The 27,767-nt window shown below is 37.2% G+C and overlaps 1 protein-coding gene and 1 pseudogene across 1 annotated transcript; one reads left to right on the forward strand and one right to left on the reverse strand.

Annotated features, from left to right (window-relative positions):
- The first annotated feature begins 14,801 nt into the window (after positions 1-14,801).
- LOC130739248 (heat shock 70 kDa protein 4-like) lies at positions 14,802-17,529 on the forward strand (annotated as a pseudogene).
- Positions 17,530-17,784: 255 nt separating this feature from the next.
- On the reverse strand, positions 17,785-21,423 carry LOC130739249 (benzaldehyde dehydrogenase, mitochondrial-like). Its single transcript, XM_057591501.1, has 11 exons — positions 20,969-21,423; positions 20,737-20,874; positions 20,484-20,626; positions 20,215-20,368; positions 19,891-20,120; positions 19,484-19,573; positions 19,197-19,370; positions 18,954-19,091; positions 18,495-18,632; positions 18,333-18,394; positions 17,785-18,228 (listed from the first exon to the last, which is right to left on the reverse strand). The coding sequence occupies exons 1-11, from the start codon at positions 21,045-21,047 to the stop codon at positions 17,955-17,957; spliced, it is 1,620 nt and encodes a 539-aa protein (XP_057447484.1). The 5' UTR covers positions 21,048-21,423; the 3' UTR covers positions 17,785-17,954.
- Between the last annotated feature and the right edge of the window lie 6,344 nt (positions 21,424-27,767).

Consider the following 27,767-nt stretch of genomic DNA (forward strand, 5'->3'; position numbering starts at 1 on the left):
AACATTAATAAAGGAAAGGATAAGGCCATTCTGATGGTCTTACCCAACAAGGGGAGAGGCAAAGCCAAAATGCCATACAAGCCCAAAAGTAAGACTTTTGGAAAGGGCAGAGAGAAGCCTAGTGTTTCTGGCTTGAAGCCTACTGGTGCAGTGGCCAAGGAAGGAAAGTGTTTCCATTGTGATCTAACAGGACATTGGAAGAGGAACTGCCCAAAATTCCTAGAGGAGTGCAAGAAGAAGGGAAGTGAGACTTCCACTTCAGGTATTTATGTTATAGAAGTCAATCTATCTACTTCTGCATCATGGGTATTGGATACTGGATGTGGTTCTCACATTTGTACTAATGTGCAGGAACTAAGAAGGAGTAGATCATTGGCAAAGGGTGAAGTGGACCTACGCGTTGGAAACAGAGCAAGAGTTGCTGCTTTAGCTGTAGGATCCTATTTTTTAACTTTACCCACTGGTTTAGTAATTGAATTGGAAAATTGCTATTATGTGCCTGCTATTTCAAAGAATATTATTTATGTTTCTTGTTTGGACAAGAAATGTTTTTCATTTGTAATAAAGAACAAATGTTGTTCTATTTATTTGAATGAAATGTTTTATGCTAGTGCACCATTGAGTAATGGACTTTATGTCCTTGATCTCGAAATACCAATCTATAACATAAATGCGAAAAGGGTCAGAGCCAATGAATTGAACCCTACTTATTTATGGCATTGTCGCTTAGGCCATATAAATGAGAAACGCATTTCCAAGCTCCATCAAGATGGATACTTGGACTCTTTTGATTTTGAATCAATAGACACATGTGAGTCTTGTTTATTGGGAAAGATGGTTAAGGCTCCATTCACTGGAAAAGGAGAAAGAGCAAGGGATCTTCTAGGCCTGATACATAGTGATGTATGCGGACCAATGAGCACAATGGCTAGGGGAGGTTTTCACTACTTCATCACATTCACTGACGATTTCAGTAGATACGAGTTTGTGTATCTCATGAAACACAAATCAGAGTACTTTGAAAGGTTCAAAGAATTCAAGAATGAAGTTGAAAATCATCTTGGCAAGAAGATTAAATCACTTCGATCCGATCGGGGTGGAGAATATTTGAGCCAAGAATTTGATGACTATCTAAAAGAGTTTGGGATTGTTTCTCAACTCACTCCCCTTGGTACACCACAATGGAATGGTGTATCCGAAAGGAGAAATCGAACCTTATTGGATTGGTTCGTTCAATGATGAGTCAATCAGATCTCCCTAACTCCTTATGGGGACATGCTTTGCTAACGGCAGCTTTCACACTAAACCGTGTCCCATCTAAGGCTGTCATAAAGACACCATATGAAACATGGACTGGAAAACGACCCAGTATGCCTTTTTATCAAAATTTGGGGTTGCGAAGCATATGTGAAACGTCTAATTTCAGATAAGCTTGGACCCAAATCTGATAAATATCTTTTTGTGGGATACCCAAAAGAAACTAAGGGTTATTACTTCTACAATCCTACCGAAGGCAAAGTGTTTGTCGTTAGAAATGTTGTATTCCTTGAAAGAGAGTTTATTTCCAAAGGAATCAGTGGGAGGAAAGTAGAACTTGAAGCAATTCACGAACCACAAAATGACAATGAGCCTAGAATGGAACAAGAGCAAGAGTCACAATCAGTTGTGTTACCTCAAGCTCAGGAGACACAAGTCTTGCGTAAGTCAGATAAAGTACGGTCCTTGCCCGAAAGATACGGTTTTCTCGTAACTCAGGAAGGACATGTACTGCTGATGGATCAAAATGAGCCAACGACTTACCAAGAGGCTATTCAAAGTCCAGAGTCTGAGAAATGGCATGAGGCCATGAGATCTGAGATGGATTCCATGTACACTAATAAGGTATGGACCTTGATTGAACCACCTAATGGTATTAAACCAATTGGGTGCAAGTGGGTCTTCAAAAAGAAGACTGACATGGATGGTAATGTAAATACCTATAAAGCAAGACTAGTGGCTAAAGGTCTCAAGCAAATTCATGGTGTAGACTATGATGAAACTTTTTCCCCTATTGCTATGCTTAAATCTGTCAGGATCTTGCTTGCTATAGCAGCATACCATGATTATGAAATTTGGCAAATGGATGTCAAGACAGCTTTCCTAAATGGAAACCTTCTTGAAGATGTGTATATGGCACAACCCGAGGGCTTTGTTATGCCTGATTGTTCCAATAAGGTATGCAAACTACAACGATCCATTTATGGATTAAAGCAAGCTTCTAGAAGTTGGAACCTCCGTTTTGATGAAGCTGTACAAAATTTTGGTTTCATTAAAAATGAGGATGAACCTTGTGTCTACAAAAGGATTAGTGGTTGCACAATCATTTTTCTGGTTTTGTATGTGGATGACATACTACTGATTGGAAATGACATTCCTACCCTTCAATCTGTGAAGACTTGGTTAGAAAAGTGCTTTTCCATGAAAGACTTAGCCGAAGCAACCTACATATTGGGTATTAGGATCTATAGAGATAGATCTAAGAGGTTACTTGGTCTAAGTCAAAGTACATACATAGATAAGGTGTTGAAACGATTCAACATGCAAGATTCCAAGAAAGGATCCTTGCCTATGTCACATGGCATCAGCCTTTCGAAGGCTCAGTCTCCTTCAAATAAGGAAGAGAGAGAACGCATGAGTAAGATTTCATATGCCTCGGCAATTGGATCAATAATGTATGCCATGTTATGTACTCGACCAGATATCTCGTATGCACTAAGCGTAACGAGTAGATACCAGTCAGATCCCGGTGAAGGTCACTGGATTGCTGTCAAGAATATCCTTAAGTACTTGAGAAGGACTAAGGACACATTCTTGGTATATGGAGGGGAAGATGAGTTAAGTGTAGTAGGTTACACTAACGCTAGCTTCCAAACTGACAAAGATGACTCGAGGTCGCAATCGGGTTACGTGTTCTGCTTCAAATGCATCAAAGGAAGCAGTTTGGATCAAGAAGTTCATTATGGTATATGCACTAGTAGCTTAATATTTATATTTAAATATTACAACCTAAATATGTAAGAGATGCCTATAGGGTCACACGCATAGAATTAGCCCACCAGAATTATGTCTTATTGGACCAGCCCATTGGATAAGCCCAATAAGGCTCCAATAAGAATTAGGGCTAGCCTCCTTGCGGGTGCTTATAAGTAGAGCATGAGATGCTCAAACCCTACATCAGAAAATTACACACTCTTGCCTCTGCTAGTACAAAGAGCCGCAAGGGAGATCTAGTGGGAGAGTTCGCGTGGACTTCTGTAGAGACAAGGCTTACCAGTGCTTTGTTTGCCACAAACTGTCTTCAAGAGTTAATCCTTATTACTCCTTTATGTGTTTGATTGCAACATGAACTTTGAAACATGTATTTTACAAGATCTTCTCATATAGAGAATTTTATTCCGCTGCGGTAATCAACCGCATGATTCCCTACAGAAATAGGTAAAAATATAATTTTTTAACTACAAAAAAGAGTGTACAAAATGAAATATAGACTAAGAGAAAGCATATAATTAAAATATACATAGAAAGGCAATGCACATACATCAGGATAGTCATTAGGATGTGTTTTATTCCTTTTTACCTTGATTGTCATTAATTAGAATTTATGTACAATAGGTCTATAAATTAGTATCGGTAACTGATGAAGTCATGAACCTTTCCTCTAACTTGTGAAGAAAATCAACAATTTACTCACACACTAATGTTTAATACTGTTCAAATCCGTCTGTTTTTGTTGTGTTTTATTAGTTAAATGGAACTCTCTAATTCCTTACACAAAATAACCCATTCAATGAAAGTAAGTAACTTTCCTCTCCCAACAAAATCCATTGGCTATAGCAAACAACAAGGAGGTAGTAACTAGTGAGACACAATCTCTATGACTATTTTATTTTCTCTCGAAAAAACTTGTCATCAAAAGTTGTAAATAGAAATAGATTATAGATAGATTTGAAATAAAAGAGAAAAAAATTGCTTACACCATGAAGGAGAATGACTTGCTTTCTTGTTGAATCACAATCTCACAAATCCAAGCAACAAGGGGAAGATGATGATCTTGGAAGGAAAAAGCTTAGCCTTAGGCATGGAACTTGAAAGAAGAAAAGTAAGAACTCTGAAGGAAGATGAACTAGAGCCACTTCAATTCCCACGGTTAAAAATAATAATAATGTTAGGGTTAATCCTCTAATTGGTCCCTGTGGTTGTGTGGCCGTCTGAAATTAGTCCCTCCCGTAAAATCTAAGTCCTCGTGTTTGGAAAGTGTGTGGAAATTAGTCCCTCCGGCGAGGACCTGCTACACACACTTTTTCAAACACGAGGACTTAGATTTTACGGGAGGGACTAATTTCAGACAGCCACACAACCACAGGGACCAATTAGAGGATTAACCCATAATGTTATCTTTTGAAAGTTTTTTTAACTTGTGGACAAAAGTGTGACTTGTGGAGATTGGATAAAGACTACAAACTTTTCATTCTTTTGGAAACTTCTTAAAAGCAAGGTACAAAGTGGTGCTGAAACCTTTCCCTTCATATAGTTATAATATATTTTTTTCTAGCTAGGGGGCAGAGAGCTATATCTATATGTAGGGTATATGAAATTTTTTGACCAATGCTAGGGGCGGGCGCCCCTTATGAGTACCCTTGGTTCCGTCCCTGTTAGCACTAATGTTGTTATTATCAATAAAAAAAGAAGGAACTCACTCTGTAGAAAGTTCTCGTTAACAGTTAGTTTCTTCACATTCTTTGAGCCATCCGATGCTTTCGGTCCAGTGGTTTCCTGATCCTCATGTTTCTTCTTCTTTTCTGGGCTATTCTAAAGGTTTTCCTGATCCTCATTTTTTGGGCTATTCTGAGGGTTTTCCTGATCCTCATTTTTTGAGCTATTCTGAGGTTTTGTAACTTTTGTTCCAGAAGTGCTTCCCAGGTCCTCAATCTCAGATGAAAACGGGTTAAAGACAGGTTCCTCCTCCTCCTCATTATCATAACTACCAACTTCGTGAGGTTGTTCTGCATTGAAGCAAGGTAAAGCAAGATAATGTGCACATCGAATCGAAGTAAGGAAAAGCAAGCAAGATAATGTCAAAAGGAGTCAAATTTAAAATACTCACTCGAAGCCATAGAAGAGATGATTGATAGGTAAAAAGGTTGCTCCTTTTTCTGAAATGTAGTGTCAACTGTCAAATCATTAGGGTCTATTATCTTAGTCGCCGCCTCAGTCACTCTTTTATTTTAAAATTTAAATATTCCGCGTCTTTTAGTGTCTCTCTTTTAACCCACCACCAATGTTTTATAAGAAAAAGAAAGATAACGCCAAAAACAAAGTAAAAGTCAAAATACAACACTCACTCAGGATCATGACGGCTAGAAGAAATGACTCCCCATATAGGGATTGGTCAAAAGGAAGGTCTTTTCTAAAAGGTAGTGAGGTCAAATCATTGGGTTAGTTAAATGATCTAATTGACCCATGAGAGTTACTTAGCCCTAGTCATAACCTATGTTGTTAATACGAACAGAAAAAAGAAAATATAAGTAATGCAAGAAGGTGGAAGTAGACGCAGGAACTCCTAAGACGAAAATAGTATTTCAATTACAAGCTAACTTACATACCCCATCATAGAGAGTTACCCTTCTTTTAGATAATAATATACATGTCCCATTTCAAATCTATTCCCAAAAAGTTTTGTTTATGCAACAAGAGACTTTGACCATACGACTCAAGCTTAGCAACATAATACCACAAATGCTATTATCAAGCTCCGACATATATTCACCATGAGGCTAACAAACCAAAAACCATATGTAGATATACGGTTGCTTAATGACCACAAGTTTTGTTCCACAGATTCAACTCATTCACATTCACATGCTAGTAGTAGTACAATTATATACACCTTTTGCCCTGCAACTTTTATAATGAATGAATGAATAAAATTGGATTTGTTACCCATTCGAATAGTGAATGACGGAATTCGCCCATGTTTACAAACTGGTCTCTATCAAACTTGTAAGATCAAGTTTTGATCTAGTAGTACAACTCTATGTTTTGATGATTACAAGTTAACCTTTTGATATGAACAATTGTGGTACTCTAACGTGTTTTTCTGAGTGTGCTATTTACAGGCTCTGACCTCAACTCAATCTCACACAAATCAGAAGCACTGTGTATAAAGGGTAACCCAAGCAACGCTTTCGCATTCACCATGTTCAGTATGAACAGTGGAAAAGCTTCAGAAGTTCTGAAGCTATACAAACTCTGATGTGGACTCAGTCGCTAGAAGCTCTGAAGATCCAGAAGTTCTGATAACCAAGAAACACTGAAGGTTCAGATGTTCTGATGGTGTAGAAGACTCTGAAGATCCAGAAGCTGAATAGTGGAAACTCTGAAGTCCAGAAGCAAGAAACTCTGAAGGCCATGTTCTTCCCTCTGAGTTCAGAATCAGAAGATACAATGGTCAGAGGATCTGTGCTTTCCCTCTGACTCTGATCAACCGGCTTCACAAGTTCCAATATGAAGTATTCCTCTGATCAGAAGTCTCCTAGGTTAAAAGGTCAAGTCGCTATCCAAGTACAAAAGCAAGTGTACCTTCCTGACGACCTACCTAACGTTCTCAGCCACAGCAGAAGCTGGATTTTCCAGAACTGCCCTCCAACGGTAGCATTTCCCATGCAACGCTCAACCCTAATCCTTGGAGTATATATAGAGGCTGAAGATTGAAAGAAGCGGCTAGAAGAAACGAAGAAGCAATACACACGCGCAAGACATATTCAAAATATTCTAAGCTTTCTTTCATCTGAAATTCATTTAGTTTACACTCAGCTTATTTAGAAGCAAAACCTTTGTAAACACCAACCTCAAACAGTTGTTTGATTTTCCTTAAGGGACCGGGTAGGTCAGTATCCTTAAGAAGACTAAGAGAGTGAATCTTAGTGGTGATTCCTTTAGGAGATCAAGGTTGATCGGATCCTAGAGAAGACTAAGAGAGTGAATCTTAGTGATAGCTAAGTCAGTGTAATTGTTAGTCACTTGTAGGTTTCAAGTGCAGTTGTAACTCTTATCTGATTAGTGGATTGCCTTCATTCTAAGAAGGAAGAAATCACCTTAACGGGTGGACTGGATTAGCTTGAGGGATTTATCAAGTGAACCAGGATAAAATACTTGTGTGCTTTTCTATCTCTTATCTTTAGCACTTAAGTTCTCGAAAGATTTGCCAAAATCTTTAAGGTGGAAGTTTTGTACTGAAAACGTTATTCAAACCCCCCCTTTCTACCGTTTTTCATACCTTCAATTGGTATCAGAGCGCAAGTTCTGATTACCACACCTAACAGTGTTCAGTGATCCGGGCCGGTGTGAAAAACAATGGCTGCCACCACCAGTGAAACTCAAAGAGATGGTTACAACGCAAAGCCTCCTATGTTCGATGGTCAAAGGTTCGAATATTGGAAAGATAGACTGGAAAGTTTCTTTCTGGGTTTCGATGCAGATCTCTGGGATATTATTGTGGATGGCTACGAGCGTCCAGTTGATGCAGATGGCAAAAAGATCCCAAGGTCAGAGATGACTGCAGATCAAAAGAAGCTGTACTCACAACATCACAAAGCAAGAGCAATTCTTCTAAGTGCTATTTCCTATGAAGAGTACCAGAAGATTACAGATCGTGAGTTTGCTAAAGGCATTTTTGATTCTCTGAAGATGTCTCATGAAGGAAACAAGAAAGTCAAAGAATCAAAGGCATTGTCTTTGATCCAAAAGTATGAATCCTTCATCATGGAGCCAAATGAATCCATTGAAGATATGTTCTCCAGATTTCAATTGCTTGTAGCTGGCATACGACCTCTCAACAAGAGCTACACAACAAAAGATCATGTCATAAGGGTCATCAGGTGTCTCCCTGAAAGTTGGATGCCTTTGGTGACTTCAATAGAGCTCACGAGAGACGTTGAGAATATGAGTTTAGAAGAACTCATCAGCATTTTGAAATGCCATGAGCTGAAGCGCTCAGAGATGCAAGATCTGAGGAAAAAGTCCATAGCCTTGAAATCCAAATCTGAAAAGGCTAAGGTTGAGAAGTCAAAGGCTCTTCAAGCTGAAGAAGAAGAATCTGAAGAAGCATCAGAAGATTCTGATGAAGATGAGCTGACTCTGATCTCCAAGAGACTCAACCGCATCTGGAAGCACAGGCAGAGCAAGTTCAAAGGCTCTGGAAAGGCAAAAGGAAAGTATGAGTCCTCAGGCCAGAAGAAGTCTTCAATCAAGGAAGTCACATGTTTTGAGTGCAAAGAATCTGGGCACTACAAAAGTGATTGTCCAAAGTTGAAGAAAGACAAGAAGCCAAAGAAGCACTTCAAGACCAAGAAGAGTCTGATGGTGACATTCGATGAATCAGAGTCAGAGGATGTTGACTCTGATGGTGAAGTCCAAGGACTCATGGCCATTGTCAAAGACAAAGGATCAGAGTCAAAGGAAGCTGTTGACTCTGACTCAGAATCAGAAGGAGATCCTAACTCAGACGATGAAAATGAGGTATTTGCTTCTTTCTCTACCTCTGAACTGAAACATGCTTTGTCTGATATCATGGATAAGTATAACTCTTTATTGTCTAAGCATAAAAAGTTGAAAAAGAACTTATCTGCTGTCTCCAAGACTCCTTCTGAACATGAGAAAATTATTTCAGATTTGAAAAATGAAAATCATGCTTTGGTAAATTCTAACTCTGTGCTTAAGAACCAGATTGCTAAGTTAGAAGAAATTGTTGCCTGTGATGCCTCTGATTGTAGGAATGAATCTAAGTATGAAAAGTCTTTTCAAAGATTCCTAGCTAAAAGCGTGGATAGAAGCTTAATGGCTTCAATGATCTATGGCGTAAGCAGAAATGGAATGCATGGCATTGGCTACTCTAAACCAATTAGAAATGAGCCTTCTGTGTCTAAAGCTAAATCCTTGTATGAATGCTTTGTTCCCTCTGGTACCATATTGCCTGATCCTGTACCTGCTAAAGTTGCTAAACATCCTCTTAAAAAGGGATCTTTCTCTATGACTAAATATCATGCAAGTATTCCTTTAAAATATTACAGTTCAGGTACATTTGTTCAATCTTCCTTTTCTTGGAATGAGCACCAATGACAACAAGTTCCCCTTTAGGTTTTCTTCCGAGGTTTCTTCCCACGAATTTTTTCTATCACTCCTGATATTGTGAAAAAAAAAAGTAAGTATAAGAAAAGAATTAATATGCACAAGCAAACTTGTGCAAGGTTGCACAAGGTGCTTTTGACCCAAAATAATGAGTTTTCCGGTTTAAAAAAAAATGTGTACCTTAATTACAACATTTAACCTTAATCCTCTTTCATAACCTCATTAAAAAAGCAACCGGGAACACAAATGAAGTTGAGGTCACGGCTGTGGCGGGCGAAGGTGTGGGACAGTGCAATTGAGGTAAATCCGTTTAACCTCCTTCTTCATGGGAGGCGGTTTCACCTTCGGGTTATCTTCCACAATATCTTTCTCACTTGGGTTTTTTTTACTGTTTTCCCACGGATTCCGCTAATCATTGCTGAAATTGTAAAATAAAAAGTAAGGATATGTCAAAAAAAAAAAAGGAAATCTAAGGAACAGATGCTCACTCTGTAGAAAGGGAGGGTGGTTTCTCTTCATTATTGATTTCGTTTCAGAATGTTTTCTCTTATCCTTAGGTGTCTTATTTTCTGTGTTAACGGTGGTTTCGTTTCAGGGTGTTTTCCCTCATCCCCAGCTTCCTAATATTTGGGTTAACCAGTGGATTTGGTCCAAAGCGGTTTATCGCATTCTCATCGACTGTAATCTCAGATGAACTCGTACCAGGGGGTGAAAGACAACATCATCATCATTGCAACCATCAATTTTGGGAGGTTGTCCTAGCATTTGAAGCACATCAGAAAAAGAAAAAGAAAAATAACGTTAAAACAAAACATCAATGCATTTCGTGAAACAGTTTACGGGCATTATAATTGCAATAACTATATGAAGCAGAACTCTATACAAAATATGGGCAGAATGTGGGTAAGAGTCCCCATGGTTCAGGAATTGTGACTTCAAACATTACTCAAATAAAATAGAATATTGGTTTCAATGTAATTGTTTCAGTTTAAAAACAAGTAAAACTATAACTCATCATCCAAATAAGACATGCATAGAGGGAACCAAAACTTCTCTACACAGCAATTTGAAAGCTTTGTAGTGGGATCATAATTTACGTACTCAATAGTAATTGTCATAATCTAAACAAAGTCAAACAAGACATAATTCACCATAGGCTTTACCAGAGCTAAAAAAAATTAAAATTTGAAGTCCCAAAATAAAAGTCAATTGATTCCTAGATCACTCTCATCACACTTCAAACAATTGTCATAATCCTGCAAATACATAAATTCAACATTAGTTACCTCACAATCATGTTGAGGGTCTAAGAAATCACTGATTGCTGACATTGGGGGTAAGAAAGTAAGATACGTAAAAAAACATTAAAATATAGATGCTTGCTCGGATTTGGGAAATGGGTTCACTCATGGAGGCAAGAAAAGAATAATTCGCACACAGCCAAAAGGAAAGTCTTTTCGTGAAAGAAAAGTTATGAAGCACTCAATTCATTTTTCTATTAGAAAAGAAAAAAATAATATACATGCTATGAATATCTAGATGTGTTAGGGTTACAAGATTAAGATTTTGGGCTAGATAGAAAGACTCTGAGCTAGGCCCTTGTAAACCCTTAACCTAACATTATAAAATATTCGGAAAAAAAAGAAAGGGAAGTTGTTGATAAAGAACCCAATCTATCTTCATAGGTTTTCCATATCTTTAGGTTTCCCCTCATTTTCTGGGTTATCCCGTGGTTTCGTTCTAGAGGAGTTTCCTATCTCCTCATCTTTAATATCAGATGAACCCGTACTATGAGGTTGGCTATAAAATACAGTATCATCATTGTTGCCAAAATGAACGATGTGAGGATTTTCTAGCATTTGAAGCACATCGAAAAAGAAAAAGTAAGATAACGTCAAAACAAAATAAAATTCAAAATACAACACTTACTTAGAGGCATGGCGCCTAGAATAAAATGATTCCCAAGATAAGAAGTGGTCAAAAGGCAAGTTTGTTTCTAAAAGGTAGTCATTGGGTTGGTCAAATGACATAATTGACCCATGAGGGTGGTACTTAACCTTACTCACATGGGTGAAACCAATTTGAAAAGAAAATATGATCGAGCAATCCGTTTATACTCAAATCTCTAATGAGTAGGTTGTTCGGGTGGGTGTGCGGTCGGTCATACCGACTCCTAGAACACAAGTATAGATAGAAAAAGGAAAAAAAAAAAAAGGAAAATCTAAGGATCAAATGCTCACTCTGTTAAAAGAATTGGTTTCTTTCTAAAGGTTTCTGACTTATTCTCAAGTTTCACATTTTCTGTGTTAACCGGTGGTTTTGTTATAGTAGGGTTTTACATATCCTTAGGTTTCGCCTCATTTTTTGGGTTATCCCGTGGTTTCGTTCTAGGAGTTTCCTATCTCCTCATCTTATCAGATGAACCCGTACCATGGAATTGAGGGACATGATCATCCTCATCATCATCGTTGCCAAAATGAACTATGTGAGGATTTTCTAGCATTTGAAGCACATCGAAAAAGAAAAAGTAAGATAATGTCATAACAAAATAAAATTCAAAATACAACATTCACTTAGGGGCATGGCGGCTAGAATAAAATGATTCCCAAATAAGAAGTGGTCAAAAGGCAAGTCCTTCTCTAAAAGGTAATCATTAGGGTTGGTTAAATGATCTAATTCACCCATGAGGGGTTACTTAATTCTACTCATATGGTCAAAAAAATTTAAAAAGGATATATAATCGAGTAATCCGTTTATACTCAAATCCCTAATAAATAGGTTGTCCAGATGAGGGTGCAGTTATACCGACTCCTAAAATAGTAAGTATAGATCAAAAAAAGAAAAAATAAATAAATCTAAGGAACAAATACTAACTCTATTTAAAGGATGGTTTCTTTCTAGAGCATCAAGCCTATCACTCCGAATATACAACATCTTGACCATATCTCCCGCGTAAGAGTAGGCGACGGTGGGGTTGTCAACCATAATTGATATTTAAAGAAAAATAAAAAATAAAATAGGGGCTTACCAACATAACTCCAAGGAAAACCATCAAGCCTATCACTCTGAATATACTACATCTTGACCATATCTCCGGCGTCAGAGTAGGCGACGGTGGGGTTCTAAACCAATTGCAACACATGATCTTATCCCTCTATTGGGAAACCGCAACCCCATGAGCGGGGGCGGGACATAACAGTTCAGATACATCCGCTCAATCTCCCTTTTCTTGGGATGAGCACCAGTGACAATGAGTAAACTAACCACAGTTGTTTATAAAGACAGAAAATAGTAAAGAAGGAAGGTGGAAGCAAACGTAGCAGTTCCTAAGAATAAAGTAGTGTGTCAATTACAAGCAAACTTACATAACCCATCATAGAGAGTTACCATTCTTTTAGATAATAACAAACTTGTCTCAAACAATTATGTTGTTAGTGCAGCAAGAAGCACAAACAACTTTTATGCATCTCAACTCCCACTCAACATCTCTGCATAAAAATAATCACCTTCATCTAAACAATTAGACAATCTAAATACCGAGTGTTTAGTGAGACCACAAATGACGCCATGTTATCCCCATCAATATCTAGCTACCATCAACACAAACTTGTTAGAATTTTATTCTAATTTTAGCTTTTTGGTGGGTTATTTATTTTATTAAAATGAGTTTAATGTTACCTAATATATTTTTCTCTGTGAGCTCATTTGTTAATGCGATCCTTTTGGGTTGTTTTGGGAATCACCATATGGATATAAGTTTATTGGGTTGAGCACAATAGACAAGTGTGTGAGCTTTTGTGTAGGGCCTAATGGGTGTAATGTCCATGACAGATGGACATTAGGTTTTCCATGTTTTACTGATAAAGGGCAAGATCCTCACTTGTCCCTGACGCTCTTTAACGGCTTGTGCTCCATCGAAGGGTCAATTTGCAAGAGACGAGAGATCAAGTGAAAGATCTTGTTCTGTCGCATACGATTGTGTGCATGCTTCCGCAAATTAAACAACTTGCAATGATGTTTTCAAAAGGTACGCAAGATTATCCTAATTTATATTGATGTTCTAGATCCTAGGATAGATCCAGTTGTAATTCATACAAAACTTGCATTGTTTCATCCATTGAAAATGATTAAAAGGCCTAAGTTGAATATAAAGTAAAGCCCAAAAAATACATGACTTTTTTTTGACTAAAAAAAGGTTCAAATTGGGCTCATAAATTATAACCATTATTTATTAGATGACCTGTTTCTTATATTTCTTTTTATCAAAGTGCCTTCATCAAATGCAGGCTGATCCAAGATAACTACCTCATCACACATGAAATATTTCATGCCTTAAACCACTGGGGAAGAGACCTTAAAGACCACCTAGCAATCAAGCTAGATATGAGCAAGGCCTATGATAGTGTAGAATGCGATTTCTTGGAGGCGGCCCTACTAGCATATGGTTTTTGCGATCCATGGGTCTCAATGGTCATGACACTTGTCCGAGGAGTAACATACAAGTACAAGGTGAATGAGTACCTCAGCCAAATCTGCACTCCCTAGAGAGGTTTGAGACATGGTGACCATATGTCCCCATATCGCTTCAACGCGATGCCCCTAGCAGCAACCATTAGCCTCATCTTTTCAAAGAACTCTGCACGATGCACACCCTTCACGATGCATCCGCCCTCTCTCTCTTGTCATCTCACTATTGTACTAGCTAGCTTTAATATCTAGGACTAGATTTGAGTTTGTGTGACCAGTGTTTTTAGCAAATCTATGTACCTAGAAATGTGCTTTATTTATTAGCTCCTAGCTTTTAATTGGGCATGAGACCTCTTTTTCAATGATAATTCACCCCTTTGATAAAAAAAACGGCGTCTTCTTCTTCTTCTTCTAATAAAGCGACGGATTTGAATCCCTCACCAATATAGTGACGGATTAGTGTCCCTCTCAAAATCAGCGACGGATATGATCTAAAGTCAGTGACATATATATGATTCCCCCTCTACTAGTGACGCAAATGAATCCCTCACACTCTAATCAGAAAGGGAACAAATCTTCATAATATTTATTTTCATAAGAAAAATGAATGTGATTATTGTGGTATCCAAATTAATTGCATATAAGCAATACACAAATTAATTCAAAATTAGCAACTTCTCCATTTTAAAATCTTCATCTAATTTCGCTGGGTATACATTCTTAAATTATCATAGATTCAATTATTAGAATATGAATTAAAAAAATTGAATTAAAAAAATGCATTATTGCGATACCAATTATATTTGATTTTAAAGTTTATAAGTATATTTATGAATGTAATTATGGCCATACTAATTATTTCATTGACTGTCAAAAAAAAAATTATTTCATTAATTTTCCCCATTATTGCATATTTGTATTTCATATTGAAATCTGATTGGTTGATGGCGTAAAAAAACTTTACACCGTCGGTGCATAGAAATTAAACTCATTAGAAAAATAATAAATCTTTTAATAAAGTTTTAAAAACAAAATATCTCCTCTTGACTACAACTATTATAGAGTTCAAAAAAAAAAGACTACAACTATTATAAGTTATAACTATTCCCTTCTTCCCACTCCTGGGATTTTTCTTCAATCTTTGTTTAAGTCCATTCAGTTAATAGTTAATGGCCAAAAAATATGAGGGACCTGCAATAGGAATTGATTTAGGCACCACGTACTCATGTGTTGCTATATGGGAAGAACAGAACAACACAATGAACACGGAAATAGAACCACGCCTTCCTTGGTTGCTTTCACTGATACTCAAAGATTGATTGGTGATGCTGCAAAACATCAGGCTGCAACAAACCCATCAAACACTGGCTTTGGTAATTGAATTTCTTTTGTTTTTGCGTCTTTATTTCATTCATTCTTCTATGTTTTTTTATCATAACAAAACAAATTATACATCAATGTTGTTTTTATTTTTGCAGAGCAAAGAGGTTGATTGGTAGGAAATACAGTGATTCAGTTGTTCAGGATGATGTTAAGCATTGGCCTTACCAGGTCATTGCTGGAACTGATGACAAACCCACTATTGTTGTTAAGTACAAGGGTGAGGAAAAGTACCTTGTTCCTGAGGATATCTCATCCATGGTTCTCACAAATATGAAGGAGATTGCTGAAACATTTTTGGGTTCACCTGTGAATAATGCAGTTATCACTGTGCCTGCTTTTTTCAATGACTCGCAGCGAAAAGCCACCAAAGAAGCCGGTGCTATTGCTGGCCTTGATGTTATGCGAATAATCAATGAACCAACCGCTGCAGGTCTCGCATATGGCCTTCAAAAGAAATCAAGGTTTGATGGCAAGTGCAATATTTTAATCTTTGATCTCGGTGGCGGCACTTTTGATGTGTCTATTCTCACAATTGAGGATGATAGCTTTGAAGTGAAGGCCACTGCTGGTGATACTCACCTTGGAGGAGAGGACATTGATAACAGAATGGTGAGCTATTTCGCTCAGGAGTTCATGAGGAAGCACAAGAAGGACATTAGTGGGAACCCAAGAGCCTTGAGGAGGTTGAGAAGTGCGTGTGAGAGGGCAAAAAGGGCACTCTCATTTGCCAGTGATACCACCATTGAGGTAGATGCTTTGTTTGAGAGTACTGACTTGTGTTCAACAATTACTCGCGCTAAATTTGAGGAGCTGAACATTGATCTCTTTAACAAGTGTATGGAGACAGTTGAGAGGTGTCTTGAAGACTCTAAGATGGACAAGAGTGACATAGTTGATGTTGTTCTTGTTGGTGGTTCATCAAGGATTCCCAAAGTGCAGCAGCTATTGCAGGATTTTTTCAATGGGAAGGAACTGTGCAGGAGCATCAACCCTGATGAGGCTGTTGCTTATGGTGCAGCTGTTCAGGCTGCTTTGTTGACTGAAGGCGTAAAGAATGTTCCAAACTTAGTGCTTTTGGATGTTACACCTCTTTCACTTGGTTTTGGGATAAAAGGAGATCGCATGAATGTCGTGATTCCAAGGAATACTATTATTCCTTCAAGGAAGAAAAAAAGATGCGTTACATGTGAAGATAACATATCCACTGCCCTGTTAGAGGTTTATGAGGGTGAGAGAGCAAGAGCTAGTGATAACCATTTGCTGGGCTCTTTTAATCTTCCTGTCACTCCTGCTCCTCGTGGCTATCCTTCTAGTGTATGCTTTTCTATAGATGAAAATGGCATTCTAACTGTTTCTGTTGAGGAAGAAGCCACCGGTAATAAGAATGAGATAACCATAACCCATGAAACAGAAAGGCTGTCAGCTGAAGAAATCAGAAAAATGATTCAAGAAGCTGAAAATCACGAAGTTGATGATATGGAGTTCAAGAAGAAGGTGGAGGCAATGATTGCTCTTGATCGTTACCTTTACAAAATGAACAAATATATGAAAGATAAGTGTGTCAGTTCTAAGCTTCCTCCAATGGTCCAAGATAAGATCAATTCAGCTATTGTAAAGGGCAAAGATTTGCTTGATGATGACCAGCAGCAAGAGACATTCGTATATGTGGAGTTTCTAAGGGAGCTCAAGAGCATTATGCAACCTGGTTTGGCCAAGATCAACAATGGTAGCACTAGTACTCCACCGGCCAAATCAATTGCGCGCTGCAAGGACCTGGGGCAAGTTGAAGACGCTTAGTTTGTTTAATAATTGAGTTTGAATTATTTTTAGTAAACAATTCCAGAATAATTGTGTTATGTTGTATTGGGGATCACTCCCAATTTTTTCCTTGTTCTTTATTTTCTTAGTTTCTTGGACTGATATTAGTAGATTAATTAGCTTGGTTGGGAATTGTTTGCTACCAGATTATTATGAATAAAATTGAAGTATCTGTTTTTCTCTGGATTGTTATTTTTGTTTTTTTATACTTTTTTTTAGTTTTTTGGTACTCATCGTTGCTGCTACTGTTGCAGAATCTTAATGTGTTATCACGTTTAGAAGAGATCAAAACTGATTCATTAAAGGACAGTGAACACAAGGGGCTGGTTCCTTTCGTTTGACTAGAATCAAGTCATTAAAAGTTAATGGCAATCGAATCAAGTCATTGAAAGTGCGTTAGTTTGAGTATAGACCCACCCTCTTGATTATATATTTTCAATTACAATTAGATTAGTAATATATGACTGTCTTCTTGACATGAGATTGGAAATATTGTAGTTAAATATGATATTGCTGCATATGTTTTATAGACTTAGCTTTTATTTTCCTGCTATTGCTGCATCAACTCCCAGCAGACAAGTTTTACCATTTCATTACTATTATTTCACTATGTGATTTGTAATGTCTTTCTAGTTTGCTTTCCTGAAATGTTGGGCCTTCAAAAATTTTAAGAGCATGTGATATATTTTTTGCTCAGCCACTTAGGTTCTACCAAAATTTATTTCATCTGATTCAGTCCTTCTCTCCCTTTCTCCTCTTCTTCGTCTTCCTACTCCACGAGTTTGCGAGGTAGAGTGATTGAGAGTGAGAGTGAAAGTGATGCCGGGCAACTGCGACCAGAGTGGATGATATCATGTCTCACCATTTACCTATTTAAGATTAAATATATCAGATTTCCTTTTTGAGTTTCTCTTGGAATAAGAATGTTTGATTAGATTTAAAACAACAATATCTGTGGAAAGTAGTAGTTCTCCTTCTTGGCAAACATGATATTAGTTGTTCATTAATGGGCTAATTTCAATGCTTCAATGATGTCCCTAACCGGTGGGACTTCAAAGATAGATGCTAGTTCTTTTGCATATAAGAATGACACTGAAAATGAACACTTGGGTATTGAAAAACTACAACCATGCTGGATTCTTCATAGCAGTCACAACAGCTTTAACTTGAAGGTAGCTACTAAGGCTGTGCATTCCCTTTACTCTACCTTGCCCACTCATCTTATATCCACCAAAAGGAATTGTTGCATCAAGGACATCATAGCAGTTGATCCACACTGTTCCAACTCGCAATGCGTGCATCAAGGTGTTAGCAGATTCCAAATTCTTAGTAAAAACTCCCGCAGCCAGACCATAGGAAGTTGCATTGGCCCTTCTTATTACCTCCTCTAGATCCCTATAATATATTTTAAGCAAACCATAGTTTAGATTTAAGAGGAGGAACTAAAAAAAATGTACAAACATGATGGTATACTTTTAATTGTGGATTTAACAACATACTTGAACTTTAGTATAGATTGTACTGGACCAAAGATCTCATCTTTTGCTATCGACATGTTGTCCTGCAATAGATAGTCAACAAATCATCTTAGTTCTTTAATTTTGTTTGAGAATCATGTTACTGTTTTCCAAAAAATAGAGATACTAGAGGAGATTTAATGCCTGAACATTTGAGAAAACTGTTGGTTGGATGTAGTAGCCTTTGGAGCCAATTCTTTGACCACCAGATTCAAGTGTAGCACCACTTTCAACTCCTGATCTAATGTAATTCAGGATCTTCTCAAATTGCACAGAATCAATCTGAAACATACACAGAACTATCAATGTCATTTCTCTTTAACATGCCATTGATTTTAGCATTCAAAAAAGTTTGAGAACAACTTTGCTGGTATTAATAAGAAATTTCAAAGTAAGGAAAATTTGCATGTTATTCTTATTTGGACCACAGATTCTCTTTGATTTGAGGTTCATGAGGAAAGAAAGCATAGGAGTAGGAGATAGAGTCTGTCCGGATGTGAACTAAAGAGCATTTATTCGAGTCTATCTGGTACATTTTTTAGTATAGAAGCTTCAATAAGTGCTTTTTGGTCTGTATCCAAGCAGGCTCATAATCATAGATACCTGAGGACCTTGCTCAACTCCATTTTTGAAAGGGTCTCCAACTACACGTTTAAGAGCACGGGCCTTAGCCTTTTCCACAAATTCATCATATATGCTTTCATGAACAAATGTGCGAGAACCAGCACAACAACATTGACCCTGTAAGAGAGACAAAACAAGAATTGCTTGAACCATATTTGATCTCTAAAAATCTTGAGGATGCATGTTTCTCATATTGAGTTACATAAAATCAAATCACCAAACCTGATTAAAGAATATGGCAGAGTGTGCCGTCTCAACCGCGGCATCAACATCAGCATCCTTGCACACAATGAAAGGAGATTTTCCACCCAACTCCAGAGTTACTGGCTTCAGATTGCTTTGTGCAGACAGTCCTAGTACAATCTTGCCAGTGCTAGTGGATCCTGTGAAAGCAAGCTACAAAACAAGATAATCAATTTTTATTGCTTATACATGGATAATGAGTCATGAAAATGAAGGACATTTTGTGATGTCTCAGGAGAACTCTTCCATTAAACATGTTGAAGTACCTTGTCAACATCCATATGACTACATAGAGCTGCACCAGCACTAGGACCAAAACCAGAGATAATGTTTAGAACACCTGGAGGAAGTCCTGCCTGTTGCATCAAAACTATCAGTGAGGACTACTACAAATATATAGACAGACACATCCACTGTTGCAGTCCTGATCGAGTCGGGTAAAACCCACTATGGGCTGCAAAGCTTTCCCTACCAAGTATTTGAGGCACTTGCATCCACAAGGATTCTAAGCCGAGACCTCTACTTGAGCTAGAGCAACCACGTGTTAGTTGACATACGCGTTCGGGGGTGTTTGTAAGCTAGTTTGATTTTGAAAACTTCATTTTAAACTTAACCAATTAATTTTCTAGAGGTCCAATTAATATCCGTGACAATATAATACTTGTAAACATACCTCAAGAAATAGCTTTGACACATAAAGAGCAGAAAGAGGTGTTTGTTCTGCAGTTTTCAACACAACTGTGTTACCACATGATAATGCAGGTGCAACCTTCCATGAATAAATAAGAAGTGGGAAATTCCAAGGAACAATTTGCCCTGCTACACCAATGGGCTCATGCAAGGTTTGGATATGGTGCGGTCCATCACCTGGAACTGTTAGACCATGAATTTTATCTGCCCAACCTGATGAAAACATCAGAAATGGTAAATAATGTCAACTTGATATAAATCCTATAACAACATGAAACATATGTGAACTCAAAGATAGTGTAATCACCTGCATAATACCGAAACACCCGTACAACCATAGGTATTTCAACATTTGCAGCCTGTTCATAAGTCTTCCCATTGTCCCAAGTTTCAATTGCTGCAACTTCATCATTGTGCTTTTCCAATAAATCAGCAAAGCGCAACATTACACGCGATCTTTCCTATAGGATATCATCAAAACATTGTATATGAAAACAAGTAGCATATTGCAACCATTAGAAACTTTCTATATTCCAGTCCAAACCAAAAGAACACATTTTCAGAAATTTTTTGTACATAAGCTGTCATTTTAGGCCATGGTCCCTCATCAAAAGCCTTCCGAGCTGCGTGGACAGCACGATTTACATCTTCTCTGTCACCTTCAGCAACATTGGCAATTATATCACCTGTTCTAGGATCATAAGTTGGAAAAGTTTTTCCTAACAAAGAACAAAATTAAGTCAAGTTTCTGTTGTACAGATTCTTAAGTATTAACCTTATATAAATGAAATTACACTAATTCTTAAGGGTAGAAAATCAAGATATTAACCAGAAGCTGCATCAACAAATTGTCCATTAATCAGAAGCTGACTATGATCTATTTGCACAGGTGGTATACTAGGATCTACATCAACAGCAGCAGAAGCACCAAATCCACTGATACTTCTATGCCAGAGACAATATAGACCTGAAAGGTTATTCAGTAGTTATCGAAGATTTCAATTATACATAAGTAGATATACTCAGGTACACATTATACAAGGGAGAGATAGTGATATTACCTAAACAACGTTTAGCAGCTGAAGCAGAAGAAGAGACATGATGTAGAGAGGAAAGAATTCTAGTAGCCATGATCTGCATGTGTCTTGTCCAATTAAGAGCAACTTTGAATTAAACTCTCACCACACTTTTTTTAGAGCTATAAAAGTTTTACCAACCAGTAAGCAATCATCTCAGAACTTTCACCACTTTGTCACAAGAAAAGAAGAGAAAGTGGAAAACAGATAGTAGTTAAGTCAACAATTAACTAATGGTTATCATTATCATTATGCTTCTTCCTGTAAATGTAGCATACAAGTCTAGTTGGCTAATGGATCAAAATTACTATTTCTCAGCACTGAGACAGTAAACAAGTTGAGAGAGTCACATTCTAACAAGAATAATGATGGTAGCCGCCCTAATAGGGAACATCAAATTGCATCATGGTATGGGTTAGTGATGTTCAATCAATGAAAATGCTAAATGATGACATCCAGTTAGCTCTCTGAAACTACTACAATAATTATATACTAATTATTGTAGATTAGGTGATTAGCTATGTTGATTTTTAAATAAAGGAAAAAATTATCAAACTTGATTTACCAACTACTTAACTGTACTAAATAAAAACTCGACTTAGATGTCTCAAGTAACCCTAAATTCCTCCCAATTAAGGTGGACACATGTCTTCCATGCTTCCATGCTTCAGCACACTTGTTTCCCATTTCCTTAATAGAAGACACACCTGTTTTCCCCACACTCATGCAGCATCACACTTGCCATGACAATTCTTCCAAGCTTCCAAGAAAGATCACATTCCTTATTACTTTTTCTTTAATTATTCATTTTAGCTAAATTCATTTGTAGAAAATGAGTGAAGATTGGTAAATATATAGCAAGTTATTATATGATTAAATTAATTTAGCATGGTACTTTCAACTTATTTTTCTGTAGTTCAACGATTTGCATCAAACATTTGTTTAATTTTATCGATCTATTGATCAATGGTAAGCAATTTTGAGGACCATCCCTTGGAGGGTGGAGCCAACAAGAAAACAAACATTGTTGGAACAGAATAAAAATAGTTTACATAAGAGAGCATGTAAGTAATTAATATGTTTGATGTCATACTTTGGTGTGAGAGTAAAAAAAAATATTGTTTTGTAAATAGTTTAGTGTACAAAAAACAATTATTGGGCCACCTTCTATGATTATGGACCCATAAAAGCTTTCATGAGTGTGGGCCTTATTGGGCTCCATTTCCATATTTATCTTTCAGAATGTTCTTCTGCTGGGACTAGTCAATATTTTCAAGCCATTCAATGTTCCAAAAATTAATGATTGAATCAAGCTACCATGTGTTCACGTTCTTCCTTTGTTCATAGGATGGTTCGTTTTGTTCATAGGATTCTTTCAAATTGGTTCTGTGCAGCATTCCATTTGCATTAATATCCCACTCAAGGTCTTGAACGTGGCCAACTATTTGAAGAATACAGATTCATGCAATTTATTGATTGAGTTGAGTAGTTGATTTTATTTTCTATCAATGGAAAAGCAGAGGGGCAATTTATTGATTGATACTGCAGGTTGCAGAGTGCATTGTGCACAACAGTACATACATATCCCTCAATTGCAGGTTTGAATTTAAATAGGCAGCACCACCCAGGTTGTCAGATCGTCCAATGAGCTAAGCCCATGTGTCCGAATTGAAACTAGTAAAGTCATATTTCAATATATGTAAAATAAAACGTATTCTAATTTATTTTATATAAGATTTTCCATATATAAATTCTTAATATTTCATTTAATTTCATACGTTTCCATTGCTAACCAGGATATTATATAAACAAATTAAAAGATCGCCCATGAGTCATGACAGGTTTTTGCATGTCTGACAAATTCTCTTGAAGTTAAGTTTAGCCATATAACCTTATAAATGATTAATTGAAGAGAAATGTACCCTATTCTGCATACAATGTGGATCAAGCACGGGGTAGCGTAGGGCTAGACCAAGGATGTGTAAGCAAACAGTACATGTTAGGATAGAGTCAAGATCAAGAGAACCAAATATTTTGCACTCTTATATAACTCAAATCATTTAATGAAATACTCTGTAAGTTGTGGGATTGGTACTTAAAGGAACAAAACAAAAATAAGACATCATGTAGTTTGGCCTTTGGCCCCGTTTTTAATAAAAAAAATTCAATAATTTAATGTCACATATTTAAAAGTAGTTATATTCTTGTTTAAAAAAATAGTTACATTCTTTATATTTTTAATCAAATTAAAAACTTATTTTCTGATTTGACAATCATTCATTATATATCTTTATAAAAATATATAGTGCATACATATTAAATTCTTAAATAAAAATATTTAATACACAAATAAATTATTTCATTGTTGATAGCTGCCTTGCCTAGCTGGTACATAATTTTTTTTAAATGGGAAAGTAATTAAACATAAAACAACAAACAGTTATAGGCATCGAATGTCCCTCGCAAGAAAGGGTTCAACCTTATCTGGAGGCAAGTCCATAAGAGTGACGTCACACTGCAGAGTCGCACAAATTTTAACCAGGAAATTTGCTAGAGCATTAGCTTCATGAGAAACATATGCTGAAGATGAATATCCAACTTACGTTCCGGAATTCTAATAATGCCAAAAAGATCCCTTGCATACATATGAAACCTACACTTATTATTGTCTAAAGAGTCAACAAGCTCTAAAGAATCTGCTTCGCAAACCGCTTTCCTAATATCCATGCTCCAAATTAAGCAAATTGAGACCATGCTTTAGAGCACTAATTAATATTCGCACAAATAGCATCTCCACCAGCATATTTGCATAGAAATTGTGAATTCACATTCTAGAGCTATCACGAATCAACTCTCACATGCCCAATAACTAATTCGTCGAGCTAAATGTGCACCATTAGTATTCAAAGTGACGAAACCCAAAGGCACGATCCCTTAGCAAACGAAAGGAGTGATCACTTTTTTTTTTTTGAAATGTAGGAATGATCACTTCAATGAACTTTCAAGAATTTTAAAGAACGCATGGTGTGTTTTCGTAGTATAAATTTTAATAACCAATTAAAAATGACATATGGCATGCATGAAATTCGGTAAATTCGTTTCATGTGATCCATCATTTCTCTTTAATAATACACTTTGTATAGATGGTGCCAACAATACATATGCTCATTTGAGAATTAATAATATCTAATACTAGCTAGTCATCTAAAAAAGTGTTTGATGCTATATCACCAAACAATTGAGGACATTTTGGAATTTTAGTGTCCATTTAAAGTTTTATCAAGTCATTTTGTTTTGCCACTACTCCTACTTCCACCACATGTGCCACCATATCAAGTCAAAAACTGTTATAAACATTGAAAATCAATATGGCCGGCTCGATTATCAGCCGGCAGATGGTTGAATGAACACTATGATCCTGAAGCAGACTTTGAAGAAAAATATATATATAGCAAATGAACCTGACTAGCTAGCAACTAACTAAGTGTCAGAAGATCATAAAACTGAACAAAGTGAAGAGATATGAATTGTTTATTTTTATTTTTTTCCATTCTACAGCAATATTTCATTCAATGTTGAACCAAAAAATATTTTATTAAATGAATTATTGAGTCTGTCTTTGGGTGTACAAATATATATATATATATATATATATATATATATATATATATATGACATGCATATATATGATTATACGTCAAGATATTGATAGAATAATGAAATGTCTTAATAAACCCCTGATATTAAGGACTTCTTTGGCTTGATCATTGTTTGTATCCAAAATGTTCTCTAGTGTGAGATGATCACCATCTTTGGATTCGCCATGATTCGTTCGATCTTTCTCATCAGCATGAGCCAAATGTTCTGTCTATGTCTAATTTAGTGGCATCCAGCTCCCTTTTTGGGTTCCAAAATGGCTCTGTAGTAGGGTCCATCTATTTGTGGCCAAATTAATCAACGAGTGAATCACCATTTTGGTCCCTAAGAAAGTAGGCGCCGGTCATAGTAGTCCCTAGAAATCATTAATGGTGAAAAAAATCCCTGAAAGTGTTGACGTCGGTCATAGTAGTCCCTATCTATGTTTGGCCGTTAGTCCCTGGGACGGAAAATACTCATGTGTCAAGTTATGTGCCATGTGGGTTTCAATTTGGTCCCCGACATTATCAATTTAGTCCCTAAGGTTGAAAAAAATCAATTAAAAATATTTAAAAAAAACCTAAAAAAAACTATAAAAAAAAATCAAGTAATTATTATCCTGAATCTATCCTCTTTCTTTCTTTCTTCCCAGCAACATGAACCTTCAACCAGATCCAAAGAAAGGAGGAGCAGACCTTCAACATCTTCAACCTTTCACAATCTCAGCACTGCCCCCCACCCAACCACCACTGCCACCACCCCACCGCCCAAGCCACAACCCCTCCACCACAGCACCACCACCACTCACCCACGCCCATCTTGCAGATCTTGCAGACTTTTCAATGGGAAAGACAAACGGAAGGACCATCACAGTCAACCGGGAAGATGAAAGGGAGAGGAGCATTCACCGACGCCGTTCACCTCTGCCCATGAAACCCAGCACGGAGGAGACATCGTTCTGCCCAGAAATTATTTTTGTTAGAAAAGGTTGTGAGTAAAAAGGGATGATTGATGCAATACACAAATGAGCCACCCCCCACCGAACCTCACCCTCTCCCCACCGCAACCCACAACCTCAAATCGACCCCCACTCCCAGATCTAGAACCCAACCCCACTTCACCATCCTCCTCCTCCTCCATGCAAATTCACCAAACCCAACAACACCTTCGCCCAACCCCACTTCCCGACCCGGTTCAGCAGGCAGATCCGTGGGTTCAGCGCCGATGGGTCTCCGCCACTGCATTGTCGCCGGAGGAAAAGTTGTAGAGGTGGAGTAACTTGGCGAGGTAGACGTGGTGGAGGGAGGAGGATGACTCGTTGTTAGGCCAGGGAGAGGTAGTGGCTGCGCGGCGTGATCCAGGAGGAAGGGAGATACGGTGGTGGTGCGATCTGGATGGAGGGGAAGCGATGGTGGAATGATCGAGCTTGACGGCGAAGGGAGATGGTGGTGCTGATTCATGTTGGTTCTGGTGTGGTGTTGATGAGATGATGAAGAGTAATTTAGGGTTAGAGTTTTTTTTTAATATTTATTATTATTATATATTACATGGCTGCCACGTGGATCAGCCATGTGTCAATTTAAGTGACCGGGTCACTTTTCCGTCCTAGGGACTAACGGCCAAACATAGATATGGACTCCTATGACCGGCGCCTACTTTCTTAGGGACCAAAATGGTGATTCACTCTTAATCAACCATATACTTGTGCGGTCAAAGATTTGACCAAGTGTCTACTTTGCAATGCAACAACCTCAGTTCAAGAGATTTATTGTGGAGGAGACATAATAGAATCAAACAGTGATTTTCTCTCAGTCTTGGTGCCAAAGTCATTAACTTTGAAATCGAAAATTTGTTACATCTGAGATGCCCCTGCCAGCCCCCCCGCTTGATATGCCATTTTCTTATTGCGCAAGTGTTATATTCATATCAAATCTTTCATTTAGCCTTTACCTAACAACTTAAGTTTTTGGGATAATTGATTACTTACATGGTGGTATTAAAGTCTTTATGACTAGGTGGTTTATAGTTTGACCACTGTTGCCCCTCAATTCTTCTATAAAAAAAAGTTGATTTAAGCACTGATAAGTGAGTTTGTACATTTTCTACACTTCAAGCCTAAAAGGCTCTTGCAAAAGGGAGCATATTATAATATAATATGAAATCATTTATTTGACCTTTCACTGAATACTTTAAAAATATATGTTTAAATATCCATTTTAACAAAGTATAAGTTTTAACAAAAAAAAAAGCATAAGTTGCAGTTATACTACTAGGGAGACTAGTTTGGTGGCGGATTGGCCGGCAAATCCATCTTTGTATTTTCCGCTTAGGTCTATGTTCTTTCCTCACCGTTTGGGGAGTGTCATAATCTTCTCATGTTAGATCGGGGAGATGGTTTGTCCTCTTCTCTAGGTATGTCTAGTGCCTAGTTTCGTTTTTGGGGCTTAGCCCCGTCATGTTACCAAAAAAAAGTATAAGTTGTAAAAGTTGCTATTAAATAGATAAAAGTTAGTATGTACAAAAAAAAATATTAAATATTAAAAAATAGAATAAATGTTTAAAAAATTAAATGGTCCCTATTATTATAGTTTTTTTATAGAAAAATGTTAGTTATTAGTAAATTAATACAAATTATCCCTTCTCAAGATTCGAATCCTAGTCCTTCACCTACAGTTACCCTTAGCTCAACCATGTGAATTACCCATCCTCCGGTCCCTATTATTATAATTGTTCAATGACGGTGAAGACTAAAGTGAACCTTTATTATTTTGTTTCATCGATGAACCCATGAATTAAACATTGTTGGATGCAAGATTGTAGAAATATCCCATAAATGTATGGTTGTGATTGAATCAGTGATAAAATATTGTTACTTTTGTTAATACATCTTCCCTTACTCACTCCAATCACCCCAATCATCCCACCCCTAACTCAGACTTTGCATGACTCCAGCCACGACACCGGTGAGGCGATGCTAATACGATGTGGAGCCCTCTAAGAGATGAATGGTAAAGTCTAAAATAGCCCTAAGACATCTGAGTACCCCTAGTTCATCAATGAACCAAAATAAAAAGTTCCACCTTAATCTTCACCTTGATTGATTACATGGTAACGTACTAAAGTAGGCAATGCCTAAACTTTTTGCGTT

The sequence above is a fragment of the Lotus japonicus genome, chromosome 2, assembly GCF_012489685.1.
Source record: "Lotus japonicus ecotype B-129 chromosome 2, LjGifu_v1.2".
Lineage (NCBI taxonomy): Eukaryota > Viridiplantae > Streptophyta > Magnoliopsida > Fabales > Fabaceae > Lotus > Lotus japonicus.